Below are 13,544 nucleotides of genomic sequence, written 5' to 3' on the forward strand. Positions count from 1 at the left end.
AGATCGGAAGGAAGGGCAGGGTTTCAAATGCTACATGCAGGCAGGTCCTCAACCGGACCAGACCTTTTGAGAGCTGAGCTGGGAGGTGGGGGAGCAGAGAGGAGCTACCCTGTCTTAATGTCAGCCCAGTGGTTCACATCAGACGCTCAGCAGAAACACCAGGAGGAGAGCTTGTTAAAACTTCAGATGCCCACTCCTGCTCAGAGTTGTAGGGTTCATGGGATTGCGGGCAGCCAGGATGGGGGGGGGTGGCTGACTCTCCCCAGGTGATTCCAGAGGCTGGTGAGGGACTTCATCAGACCTGTTACGTCACCTGTAAGCAGGGAGGGGTGGGGGGAGAGTGACGTCACCTGCAGGATGGTGGAGAGGCCAGCCTGGGCTTGTTATCTCCTCTGCTGTTCGGTGACGGGTGGGGGGCAGCACGCTGAAGAGGGGGGGGCCTCGTGCTGGTCCAGGGCGGAGAGGGCAGAGAACCCACAGCCTCCCCCAAGCATCTGGGGTCTGCTTCTCCTTCTCTTCCTACCAGCCAGCGCCCCCCACCCTCTGCCCCCACCCCACCTGAGTTCAAAGCTTGCCAGGACTCAGAAGTAGGCTCCTATGCAAAGAACTCTTAAAACCCAACAATAACATTTACAACGACGTGGTTGGAACTAGAGGGTATTACACTAAGCGAAAAAAGTCACTCAGAGAAAGACAAGTATCATATGATCTCACTGATAAGTAGAATTTGAGAAACAAGACAGAGGATCATACGGGAAGGGAGGGGAAAATGAAATGAGATGAAACCAGAGAGGGAGACAAACCGTAAGAGACTCTTAATCTCAGCAAACAAACTGAGGGTTGCTGGAGTCGGGCGGGGGTAGGGGGGAGGGATGGGGTGGCTGGGTGATGGACACTGGGGAGGGTATGTGTTGCAGTGAGCACTGTGAATTGTGTAAGACTGATGAATCACAGAACTGTACCCCTGAAACAAATAATACATTATAGGTTAATAAAAAGAAAAACAGAAACAAAAAAACCCAACAATAAGAAACAAACAATTGATTAGAACTGGGCAGAAGACCTGAAGAGACCCCTCATAGGTGTCTTGCTGATGGCAAGTAAGCCTATGAAAAGATGCTCTGCATCCGATGCCATCGGGGAATTGCAAATGAAAAATGAATTAAAAATAGATGGAACACCGAATGGTACCCGCGGGGTCGAGACCAATGGTTCACAAGGTGGGCCCTGGGCTGCAGAAGGAGCATCCCCGAGCAGAACCCCTGGCCAGAAGGAAGTCCCGGCTCACAGATCTGCAGATCACAGAACTGCAAGCAGAGCTGCAGGCGGGGCACCAGGCTGGGCTGTCACCCTTTTGGGTCATTTGATCCTCATAGCAACTTTGAAATGATTCCCCCCTTGCCCATCTCACTGCTTTTAAGCTGTGTGCCCTTGGGCAAGTTACTTAAACTCTCTGTGCCTCCGTTTTCTCAACTGTAAAGGGGAATATACGCCCAGTAAGCATTAGCTAGGATTTATCTTGATCTGGCTCAGGCTCTTATCAAAATACATTTGTGCTCTCTGACCTCACAGAGGCCAGCCTGAGGTGAAATGAAGTGGGGACAGCCCGGCTCGTCAAGCAGGGTCCCTGGAGCCACGGTGCGGAGGCTGGGGGGCCCCTGCAGGGACTGCCCTTGGGCAGCCTGACCCAGAGAGCTCCAGCCTTGCAGACCCAGGCACCCTGTGTGCGCCGAATGACAATATGCAGCAGGGGCCGGGGCACCAAGATAGACACCCCCCCGCCCAGGGCGTCCCAGGAAAAGATGAGAAACAGCACACGCCTCCTCTGCACCTCACATCCCAATAAAATATTTATTATTTCAAGAAATAAATCTTTAAAAAAAGAGAGAGAGAAAAGAGTGTCTCTATTGCTTTCCCCCGACAGGTCAGGTCCTTGGTGACCACCGAGTTTCTGCCGCCGCAGGGGCCACCCAGGCCCGGAGAGGGGTCTTGGATGGGAGGGCCCCTGCTCAGCCCCACAAGGGCTGGCTCCCCTCTGCCAGCTCTCAGGGCCTGGGCTGCCTCCCTGGCAGGGTGGAGGGACAGGCCTGGCGGGGGGGGAGTTGCCTGGTGGGCGGCGGGTGGGATTATAAAATGGGGTGGGGTGGCAGTGTCTCTGAAGGCCCTACCAGTTTAAACAGGCAGGGCTCTGGGCACGGGGAGGAAGGGAAGGGGCATCCTGGGGCTGGGGCAGGCATACCATACAGAGATGACAGTCGGGTGCAGGGGTGGTTTGAGGCTGGAGGAAGCTGGAGGTGGGGACGGGCAGCATCGAGGGGGTGGGGGCTACCTGGGAGCTAGTGGGCCTGGGACCCAGGAGCTGGGCTGGGCGTGCCATGGGGCCGAAGCTCCACCCCAAGCCTTTGCCGACACGAGATGCTGGGGGGTGGGGTTCCAGAGCCTGCTGGGCTGGGGACTGAGGCTCTGGGGACAAATCCACAGCCTGGAATCGCAGTCATGCCAAGATGAGTTTTGGGAGAAGCCCAAAGTGGAAAGAGCTGGAGCAAGCAGGAGAGGGGAAACAGTTCAACCCAGGAGCCAGGTGGCCCCCCACTCCTGCTGCGCCCCAAGTATAGAAGGGAGGGGGAGATGGCGAAGGCAGGAGGGGTGGGGCTGAGAGGAGGCATGAACAGTGTCCCCCAGTCCCTTGTTCCTTTTGTCCACACCCCAAACAACCACAGAGGGACAAGACCGACCCCTCACACATCACTCCCCTCTCCCTGGACCCTTCAGCGGGCCATCGGGCACACCGCCCCTGCTCCCTCCGCGTACATTCTGAGGCCCCATCCTGGGCCTAAGAAGGACCAGGGCCCTTAGTCTGGTCCAGAATTGGCCTTGCCCAAAGCAAGGGGCCTCTGACCACCTGCTCCTGCCACTGGGGCCCCTGACCAATCCCAGAGCTGCTTGGCTACGACGCTGCCATGAGCCCCGGGACGAGGTCGAGGAGCCTGCCTGGGGTGGGCACTCGGCCCGTGGATGAGTGGCCCGCCCCTAATCCTGTGCACAGGTCTGCTCTGCCCACTTCCGGGCCAAAGAAGAAGCTCCAGCGCAGGGGCGTCGAGGGGAGGGCGGGTCGCTGGAGCTCAGAATCTGCTGGTGCTTTCTCCGGCGGCAGGGAGGGCCAGACGGGTGGGCGCCCTCAAAGACAGTCCTGGCACAAGGCCACCTGGCCCTTCCGGAAGTCTCGGCAGGGACAGAGCCGGTGGTACTTGGTGCTGGAGCCTGCACAGCTGAAGAGCAGAGGCTCCTTCTGCAGGAAGCACTCGCGGCCGGGCTGGGCGAAGGCCGGGTACAGGTGGTTCATCTCTGACTCGGTGCTGTCACAGGGCACCTGCAGCCTGGACAGGCACCGCGGGCACTGGTCACGGCCCCAGCCTGGGACCGCCCCCTCCCCTCCCCGGCCCATCCCATCCCCAAGCAGGGAAGATGTCTCTAGGGGGCACCAGGCCAAAGCCCGGGCCGCAGCTCCTTCTCCCGGCTGTGAGAGAGGAGGACAGGTGGGGAGCTGGGCTGAGCTGCAAGCTGACCCACTGGGAGGAACCCTGGGCCTAGAAGATGCTGGGACAGGCTCGGCAGAGGCTGAGGGAGGGGTGGGGGTGGGCGGGGATTGGCAGGGCCTGAGGCTTCACCAAGAGGGTGGCAGCCGTGACATGGACACCTGTCCAGAAGGTCCCTTCTGGGATCATCCTGACTCACGGGGGAGCATTAAACCCCCCACCGCGGGCAGGGCTGAGGGCAGGGCAGTTATGGGGTGACGAGCTGCAGGTAAGTGAGGCTGGGCCAGCCCAGGAAGGCGGGCAGGGGGGCAGGGGGGCGGGGGGGGGAGGCTCACTTACTTCTGGAAGGCGTCCTGGCTGTTGAGGAAGGGGAAGAAGGAGGGCTCACAAACCAGCCCGTGGTCCAGGCACGCGTCCGTGCAGGCCCTCCCAGCGGTGGCCAGCCAGGCCCGGAGGGAGTGTGCTGGGGGCCAGGCCCCGGGGGCGGAGCTGGCATTCTGGGTCCACTCCAGGTGGGTGGCATTGGGGGCCAGGACGAAGGGACTCAGTGGGGCCCGGGCCCCTGGTGGGGCAGGGCCTGGGGCTGCACAAAAGTCCTGGCAGGAGGAAAGCCACGTCAGCCGGGAAAGGGGACACAGATGCCACGGGCTGACACCGGGGGGGGCGTGGCCTTGGGGAAACAGAGGCTCAGAGAGGTCACAGAACCTGCTCAGGGCCTCAAAGCTGGATGGCAGAGGCAGAATTTGAACTCAGGCCAGCCTGAGAGCCACCCGCCCTGCACGGCCTCGCAGCCCATCATACTTCAGTTAGGCGCAGTTTCTACCCTGAAGCCCATGGGCCCTAGCGGCAGAGGGGCAACGGGCCGGGGCTGACCGGCGGGGCTCTCCCTCCCTGACCGGTCAGCTCCAGGAACCACCTGTGGGGCCCAACAAGTGTTTCTGTGAGCTTCATGATGACATCCCTGTGGCTGGCTGGGGGCTGAGATCCCGGGTTCTGGCCCTGACCCAACCCAGCCCTCCCTGCTGGGGGCCTCAGTGTTCCTGTCCATAAAGCAATGGTCTAGAGCCACTCTCCAGCCCTTAATGTTGGGGGACAAGGTGCAGACACAGGCCACAGCCCATCTGTCTGAATATCAAATGGTTAGAAAGCAACCGACACCTAGAACTGCGGCCCAGTCAGGCCCTGCCCCTCCCAGCCATCCGCCCTAGAAGCCCCGAGCCTAGAAGAGCGGCTCAGATATCCTGGCCGGGAGGGGGAGGCGGGACTCCTCCAGCGGCCCCTTCCCCTGGGTTCTCAGCACAGAGTCCTCATCTCCACCCAGTCTCACCTGCTCATCCCTAGGGGTGCGGTGGGGAGTGGGGGCTTTCCATACCCACCAGTCACTCAACCAGTTACCAAACTTTTAAGCAACTTCTTTATCAAAATAACAGTCTTTGTGTTTCTGTGTTGTGGTACTGGGCTGGGTTCTAGAGCTGGAGACCCAGAGCACCCCCCCTGCCCTGCCCTGCGCCCGCCAACCCACCCAGGCCCTGGTCTCCAAGCAGGAGGAGAGCAGGACGGCCCTGCATCTCCATCCCCACACTCGTGCATCCCCAGGGGAATGGAAACAGACAGGTGCAGGAGGAGCAGGAGTTTAAGGGGCACAGAGCCCTTGCAGAGAGAGCTTCCTCAGGCACTGGAGATGGCTAGGCCCCCTCCTCTGGTCTGATGGGGTTTCGGGTAGCCCCTCCCTCGCCCCCCCCCGCCCCTGGGGCAGAGAGCGGAGGGCCCACCTACTTGGTGCTGGATGTAGGCATGGATTCGCTCCAGCATCCCCTCACAGGTATACTCGTAGGGCAGGTAGGGGTCTACCTGTGGGAGAGATGGGCAGACACATGGGGCAGGAGGCACCCCAGGCCCCCTTAGACCTGGCTGTTGCGGGGGGTGGAAATCTGGTGTGCCCAGGGAGTCCATCACCCCGTCTCCCCGGCCCCTCCACTCGGACCCCTGGTGCACCCTCCAGTGGCCCTGGGGGTCATCCCACTCCCTCCCGCCCTCTTCCCAGCTGCACTCCCCATCCCCTCCTGGGCTATGCTGCCTGCTCTTCCCACAGCCAACCAGATGGATTCACCCTCCCTTAGGTGACACCTCCTCCAGGAAGCAGTCCCTGAGCCCCAGGCCACCCATTACAGGACCACTTTCTTTCGGGGCACCCGAGAATTCCTCCAGCACCTGTGTCATCATTTCTGATTTACCCCTCGTGTCTCCCGAGTTACAGGTCCCTTGAGAACTGGACTATGGCTCGTCTCGTCTACCACTGAGCCCACTGCCTGGCATAGTGCCCGGTATACAGTAGGTGCTCAGGAAATAGCATCTCCAGCTCTGCCTGTATTCTGCTCAGAACGAAGAATGTTCACGAAAAAGAACACAATGGCATCTCCCTGTCAGATGAAATGAGATGAATCGGTAAGGCTTCCTGCCCAGGCCACGCACCTGGGAAGGACCTAAGACACGCGTCCCCAGCAGAGGCCAGACCGTCCGTCTAAGTAGCTAACGGTTACACGGCAGCCTGCACTGGGGGTGGCTGGGAGCAGCTGGGTGGAGGAGCTGGGGACTGAAGAGCAAGGGGAATAGGGAGAAGCGTGAAAGGGGGTGTCCACCTACTGTAAGTCGGTACCCCACCACCTCTGCACTCTTCTTAGCTGACCAGCCTCTCCCCGTTTACCCCGCCCAGTACACAGCCACCCTGGAGGAAACCCGTGGCTGGACAGGGACATGGGGATGACCCGTCCCAGACTCAGACTGGGCCTTTGCCCTCCCTTCTCCCCAGTGTGTGTGTGTGTGTGTGTGTGTGTGTGTGTGCGTGTGTGCACGTGTGTTCTGTGTGCACGTGTGTGTACATGTGCGCGCATGTATGTGTTGGGTGTGCAGTGTGTACATGTGTGCGCGTGTGTTGTGTGTGCGTGCATGTGTGCACGTGTGTGTTGTGTGCAGTGTGTACATGCATGTGCATATGTGTTGTGTGCGCATATGCGTGCATGTGTGTACATGTGTGCGCTGTGTTGTGTGTGCACGTGGTACATGTGTGCGCATGTATGTGTTGTGTGCGTGTGTGTACATGTGCACGTGTATGTGTTGTGTGAGCACGTGTGTGTACATATGCTTGTGTTTGTGTGCGTGTGTACATGTGTGCACGTGTATGTGTTGTGTATGCACGTGTGTGTACATGTGTGCACGAATATGCATTGTGTGTACGCGTGTGTTGTGTGCACATGTATGTTTGTGTGTGCATTGTGTGTACATGCGTGCACGTGTATGTGTTGTGTGCACATGTATGTGTTGTGTGTACATGTGTGCACATGTATGTGTTGTGTGTGCACGTGTGTGTGGCATATTGTTTGTGTGTGTGCGTGTCTGTGTGTATGTACGTGTATCTGTGTATTGTGTGTGTATGTGTGTGTGCAGACATATCTGTGTGTGTGTGTTGTATGTGCGGGGATGGGCACCCACCTGGCCCAGCCCAATTCTGACTTATGCCCTTTTCCAGCCAGCAGCCCAGGTTGTGTGATCTAACCCTCGTTCCCAGGTGGGAGTGGCCTCCCGTCCCCTCGTCAGAGCTGAGCAGCATCAGAGGCCCCCTCAGCTGTGCCGGGCGGGTCCTGCTTCCTGCAGACCCCACCTCGAAGGGCTGGAGGCCCATCCCGGGCCCTCTGCCTAGAGGCATCCCTGACCCTCAGGCTGCTGCTCCCCTTGAAATGGGTTGAGGCCACCAGAAGTTTCTCGGGACGAGAGCGCACTCGGTGGCCTTTCCCCAGTTCCCACTGTGAGCGGCCATTCTTAATCTGGGGGCAGTTCCAGATCCCCAGAGAAGCCCAGGTCCTGCACCGGCCACCACCGCACAGCCCAGCCACGGGGCAGCCTTCCCAGCCCTGCGCTGTGCACCTCTGCGTCCTGACCTCGGCCGACAGCCACAGCGACACCAGCAACCAGCTGCTGCCCCGCGGTGCCCTGGACACCCCTGGGGTACACGACTTCCAGCCCTGGTTATAGATAACCCCCCAGAGGAGAGAGTTCCCCTCCAAACGCCACTCTGCCTGCTCCACGGTCACTCCCCCCCACGCTTTGAAGCCCATGTCACACGGTAACATGCATCAGCCAGCCACGTCCCCCCTGCCATGAGTCTCCGCCCGAGGAGCCAGCCTGCCTGGAAACGGCCCTCATTAGGCCTAGCCACAGGTGCGCACAGTAACCAGTCTTGACCGGCCGGCAGGTGCTGGTCCTGCACGGTCATGAGCGCGGGAGGGAGGGGGTGGGCAGGGGCTGGCCTGGCCTCCCCCACCCCACAGAGAGGTGCCAATGGCAAACCCACCCACCCCTGAGTGGGGGCACAGCGGGTCTCTCTCAGCTCCTCCCTGTGCCTCGTCTTTCTTCTTCCCTCTCCCCATGAAAGGCCCCAGGACTTGCAGAACAAGCTGTGTTCTCTGACGGTGGCCCTCAATCGGTTCTCTAAAATAGGATTATGAGAGCGGCCCAGGCTGCTTGTTGAAAATGCAGATGCCAAGGCCACACCTGGGCCTTTAGAATCAGAAGACAGGAAGGGGGGCGCCTGGGGGGCTCAGTCGGTTGGGCGACTGCCTTCGGCTCAGGTCATGATCCCGGAGTCCTGGGATCAAGACCCACATCGGGCTCCCTGCTCGGCGGGGAGTCTGCTTCTCCCTCTGCCCCTCCCCTTCACTCATGCTCGCTCTCTCTCGGAAAAAAATCTTTAAAATCAGAAGACGGGGGGCGCTTGGGTGGCTCAGTTGGTTAAGCGACTGCCTTCGGCTCGGGTCATGATCCTGGAGTCCCGGGGATCGAGTCCCGCGTCGGGCTCCCTGCTCGGCGGGGAGTCTGCTTCTCCCTCCGACCCTCTTCCCTCTCGTGCTCCCTGTCTCTCATTCTCTCTCTCTCTCAAATAAATAAATAAAATCTTAAAAAAAAAATCAGAAGACGGGCCCAGGACCCACATTTTAACCACCTCCCAGGTGATTCTTGGTAAGGGGGTGAACTGCCTGGGGGGAGGGGTGGGACCCCTGAAGGGGCTGAAGGCAGCAGGGTGGTCAGGTTTGGGGCCCACCTGCAAGCCCCAGCTTGGCAGACTTGCAAAACTTTGGTTCCTTGACCCTTTTGTTATTGTCATTTTTTAATTAACTAATTAACAAAATTAAACAGATGTGCATGTAACAAATAAATCAAAAGGAAAACCAATGTAAAGTAAATTTCCTCCCACCCCAGACACCCAGGCCCGTCCCCAGGGCGGCGATTTCTCCCGTGTCCGACCAGAAAGAGCACACAAATGCATGGGCACGCTCACTTGCAGGCCCCTCGGCACCCCCGTTGTGTTCTGCAGCTGGAACGTGCTCCCCACAGGACTGGGTATCTTGCTCCTTTAGCTCAGCAACAGATCTTGCTAACATCTATTGGGCCAGACCTGAGCCCTCGGGGTGGGCAAAAGCCTTGCTGGTCTCCCTTCCATCCCCTGTCCTTGTCCCCTCTTCAGGGGGAGGGGAGAAGGAGCAGGAGGAGGGTGTGGGGTGGGGGTCGCCTCCAGGGTAGCCATCTGCCTTGCTGGGGGGCCTTCCAATGCAGCGTCCACCTGGGATGTAGAGTGCTGTGCCACCGCTTGGGGCTGGGGTTGGTCAGTTGTCGGCATTGGCTTCTTTCTCCTATACCGAGGCCACCTGGAGAGGCCCTCACCCAAGGACTGTCTTGTTCAGCCCAGCGAGGGTCCCCAGTTGCAGCCCTCAGTCAGCAATGGACGGAGCTGGGGATAAACACCCTGGGTTTACTTGATTCTCAGGTAGGACAATCTGGGGTGTGACCTACCCCATCAGTCAGAGGTCCCCACCGGCACTGAACGCCAGGTGCCGCCGGCCGGGGTGACCTACTCCAGAACACAGCATCTCACTTTGTCACTCCAGGACCCTCCTTCCTCAGATCACATCCCAAATAAATGGCTTGTGCCTCGGGGTCACCCTCTGGAGGAACCCAGTCTAAGCCCGTGACCTGGAGCAACTCACAGAGATTTGCTCAAGCTGATGCTTAAGGAATGGAGGGCGCCCCCCCACTGCTCGGGGAGGGTCCAGGGGCTCAGCCCCTCTGCAGGTCAACATGGCCACATCCATGTCCGTCACAACTAAAGATGGGTGGAAGCTATGCCACACAACGTTCTTCTGGGCACTTCACTAGACAAACACTCCCCCCAGACAGAAGGACGGAAGCCTGAGAGTGTGGTCAGTGAAGGGAGGGAGGAGAGGTAAGTAGGGATTTTCTGGGGGCATCTGCAGGGGCGGGGGCCAAGGCTGGGGGTCCTGAGTGGGAGTGAGTGATAGTGAATACAGGGGGGTATTAAAAAAAAAATGCCAGACTGCCTCAGGGTCAGGACAACCAGGCCAGAGCTCTGGGTTCAAAGCTCTGGGTTCAAAGCTAAGCCTGCTTGTCTCTGCCCTTGAGCCTGGCAGTGCCCCCAGATCCCCTGGGGCAGCAGACATGCCGGCCAGCTGTGGCCTCCCGGGGCGTGGCCCTCCCTCGCAGAAGGAGCCTGTCTATCACGTCACTCACTTGTGGTGGCCCCGCCGAGACCAAGGCTCTCCAGGTCTGCCCCAGACACCGATGTTCACCCTGAGTGGTACATACTCTGCCCCCAGGAGGACACACTCCGTGAACATGAGGTTGGGCAAGGAAGGGGACACCCGCAGGGCTGGTTATCTTTGTTCAGCCTCGTGTCCAAGCTACAGCAAGAGGCGGGTCCAGAGGGAACATGGCGAGCAGAGCGCCATTTGCATGGTCTGACCCCTTTCCAAAATGAAGGAACCAGAAGAGCTCGGGGGGCCATCAGAAGCCACAAAGGGGCCTGCCGAGGAGATAAGTTGCACAAGCCCCTCCTCACTCTCTCCCCACTTGCACGTGTGCACCTGCACACGCCAATGCTCACATACCTGCTGAAGGAAACCCAGAAAGTTCTTTCCCCTTGCTACTCAAAGGGTGGCCCTAAGCCTGGCACTACCCCAGACCTGCTGAATCCAAACCTGCATTTTAACAAGATCCCCAGATGACGTGTATGCCATGTATAGTTTGAGATATGCTGTCAAAAGGCCACAGACACACACCAACAGCAGAGTTCCAAGAGCCTCCATGCACTAATCCTGGAAACAATTACCCAGCACCTAACTTGTGCTAAGAGTGCTCATGGGGCTCAGCCTCCAAAGGTGCTTAATAAATGATTCTGGATCCAGGGCTGCCATGTAAGGTTGTACAGGTTGTTCATAGCACAAAGGTATTTCCCTGCCTCTCCTTCCCCCCATCCCTATACTCAAGTTGGTAAGTGGGGTCAAGCACAACCCAGGCCTGCGAGTCTGAATTCACCAAGAAGGGCATCTTTTTCCAACTAGAGCTAAGACTCCCCAGTAGTGGCTAATGAGAGTCCTGACTGGATCTGAACCTCACCTGGGTTCTCATGATGGCCTTGATGGCTGCTTCAAACTCCTCCGAGTTGTTGTAGTCGACGGTCCACACGTGGGGCTTGCCAATGAAGTTCTCTGCATAGGGATGCTGGGAGAACACCTGGCCGGGCGGAGAGAGCAGCAGCTTCTCCCTGTGCCTGCCAGGCCGGCCCGCGCTCAGGGGAGGCGCCCCCGCCCACTTGTCCTGTCCGACCCTTCACCCCCTGCCTGTCTCCCTCTTCCAGGGACTGCAGGGGTCCCCATCTCAGACCCTCCCCACTCACCTCTCTGGAGGTGGGCTTGCCTCGGAAGAACTCGTGGTTGAGTGAGCTGTGGGGCGGGCTGAAGCGGGACTGGAGGAAGACGCAGCCGTTGGCGATGGCCTCCAGGGGCGCGGGGCCCTCGTAAGGGAAGCCAAAGCCTATGAAGAGCTGAGGAAGTGAGTGGCACAACAGTCAGGGAAGGCTGGGCACTGGAGCCCCGGGAAGCCAGGGCTGGGACATTCACGGGGGTGGGGCGGCCGGGGCAGGAAAGAGCACCCAGACCGGCACGGTGCCATGGCATGCACCGCCCCTCTCTGGGCCTCAGGTTCCTGGTTGTGAAATGAGGAGGTCTGATTAGGTAATATCAGGGGTCTCTTCCTGCTCTAGCGGGCTATGATCCTGGAGGGGAAAAGAGAAGAGGGTCTCAAGCTTAGAAGGCTGAACTTAAAGGACCTTTACTCATCCTAAAAACAGTTAATCGGCACCTAACTTGTGCCAGGAGTGCTCACAGGGCTGGCCCCTGGAAGGCAATCAAGAAATGATTCTGAACCCAGGGCTGCCATGTAAGGTTGCTCAGATTGCTCACTGCACAAAGCCTCTCCCCCTGCCCCAACGCACAAGGCTAGATCAGGAGAGGACCTGAACGCTGGCTGGAGGCCCTTCAGCCTCAGCTGAGCCCTCAGGGCCCAGCAGCAGAGTCATGCCCACCGTGCCAGGTGCTGCTCCAGGAATACAGCATAGGACTTCCAGAAGCAGTCCATCAGAACTAGTAGGCCCATGGAACTCCAGCCGGGACATGCCCTCAGCCTGCCCTACCATCCTTTCAGCAGCTCCGAAAGCTAGGCCTGGCCCAAGAGTCCGCGGGGCTGCCCTGGTACTGAGGGGTGAGAAGGGAAGCCCGCTTCCTCTTCCCCACTGCTGAGCCTCTCTGCTGGCCCTGCCCAGGTCCCTCCTGGGTAAGCACCCCCAGCTCTGCCGCCAGCTCTGCCCCGGCCCCAGGAGGACTGGACGTGAGGTTCAGGGTAGCAGAGCGTGCTGGGGCAGGTCTACATGTGGAAGGGGCCGCCAGCCACGGTGGCAGGCCTGGGGGGCACGTAGAGTGACCTCCTCGGCATCTGTGGCCAGGCTGGGGTGAGGACAGTGAGGGTGTGGGGCTCACTTTGGCCTTGCGTAGCAGCTGCTGGAACTCGGGCTGTGGCAAGAGGCCGTGGTTCTTCACGAAGGCCGGGACCTCAGGGGGCCGCTGGCTCTCATAGTACACGGTGCCATGGATCTCCATGTACTTGTTCAGGATGCCCAGGAACTTCTCCTTCCCCTGGAAGAGGAGGGGGTGCAGATGGGAGCCTCGCCCCAACTGTGGAAGGCAGAGCTGTCCGTGGAAACACCCCTGGTCTGGAAGTCAGAAAATGTGGGGCCGGTCTTAGGTTGGCCTTCAACCAGCTGTGTGACCCTGGGCAAGGCCCCTCCCCTCTCTGGTCCTCATTTTCTTCATCTGTGACTTGCAGAAGTTGGACTAGACTATTTTTAGCCATGGAACTGTTTTCTTTGCAAAGAATCCCTAACCCCTTTCCCACATTTAAACGCATCCAAATGAAGTTGCTCCGCGTCCCTGAACCGCTGGCGATCTCCAAGGCCACCTGAGGAGCTGTGGGGCCGAGATCATCTCATCCACCCATCCCTCCATCCTTCCATACATACGTCCATCCCTCCACCCCTCCATCCATCTGTCCACTCATCCCTTCTCTCTCCCTCCCCTTTCCTCCATCCATGTAGCACATTTTTATGAGCACTTGCTATGTGTTGGCACTGAGCTCACTGCTGGGAGCACAGCTGGAACAAGACAGAGCCCTTGTCGGGGCGCCTGGGGGGCTCAGTCGTTAAGCGTCTGCCTTCGGCTCAGGTCATGATCCCGGGGTCCTGGGATCGAGCCCCGCCTCGGGCTCCCTGCTTCTCCCTCTCCCACTCCCCCTGCTGCGTTCCTTCTCTCGCTGTGTCTCTCTCTGTCAAATAAATAAATAAAATCTTAAAAAAAAAAAAAAAGACAGAGCCCTTGTCTTTAAGGAGGGCACCTGTGAGTGAAAACCCCCCAAACTAGCAAAGGCTCAGCCCCTCCAGACTCCAGTCCCACATCCAGGCTCTGCTTTCTGCCCAGCCCAAGGGAGCTGGAAACAGGCCCAACCTCAGGGGAAGGGGACGATGGGAGGCAGAGCATAGGTGAACCGATAACAGTTCTGCCCCTGGGCACCCGTCTGACCCCACGGCCAGAGCCCTGAGCCAGGAGCTGT

At 59.0% G+C, this 13,544-nt stretch overlaps 1 protein-coding gene across 4 annotated transcripts in view; it reads right to left on the reverse strand.

Annotated features, from left to right (window-relative positions):
• Positions 1 to 1,833: 1,833 nt before the first annotated feature.
• MGAT5B (alpha-1,6-mannosylglycoprotein 6-beta-N-acetylglucosaminyltransferase B) overlaps positions 1,834 to 13,544 on the reverse strand; it is an 83,306-nt gene continuing 71,595 nt past the window's right edge. For 3 of the 4 annotated variants that reach the window (XM_073886019.1, XM_073886018.1, XM_025859829.2), the window contains 6 exons: positions 12,419 to 12,574; positions 11,281 to 11,427; positions 11,001 to 11,117; positions 5,313 to 5,387; positions 3,876 to 4,132; positions 1,834 to 3,377 (listed from right to left, as the gene is read on the reverse strand). In XM_073886019.1, the coding sequence (XP_073742120.1) occupies positions 3,179 to 3,377; positions 3,876 to 4,132; positions 5,313 to 5,387; positions 11,001 to 11,117; positions 11,281 to 11,427; positions 12,419 to 12,574 (951 nt within the window). In that variant the 3' untranslated portion in view covers positions 1,834 to 3,178. Of the gene's footprint in view, positions 3,378 to 3,875; positions 4,133 to 5,308; positions 5,388 to 11,000; positions 11,118 to 11,280; positions 11,428 to 12,418; positions 12,575 to 13,544 lie in introns of all 4 variants that reach the window. The other variant, XM_073886020.1, reaches the window with a different exon arrangement.

Source organism: Callorhinus ursinus, unplaced genomic scaffold (assembly GCF_003265705.2).
Source record: "Callorhinus ursinus isolate GAN/ISIS: 27379988/994484 unplaced genomic scaffold, GSC_fseal_2.0 scaffold68, whole genome shotgun sequence".
Taxonomy (NCBI): domain Eukaryota; kingdom Metazoa; phylum Chordata; class Mammalia; order Carnivora; family Otariidae; genus Callorhinus; species Callorhinus ursinus.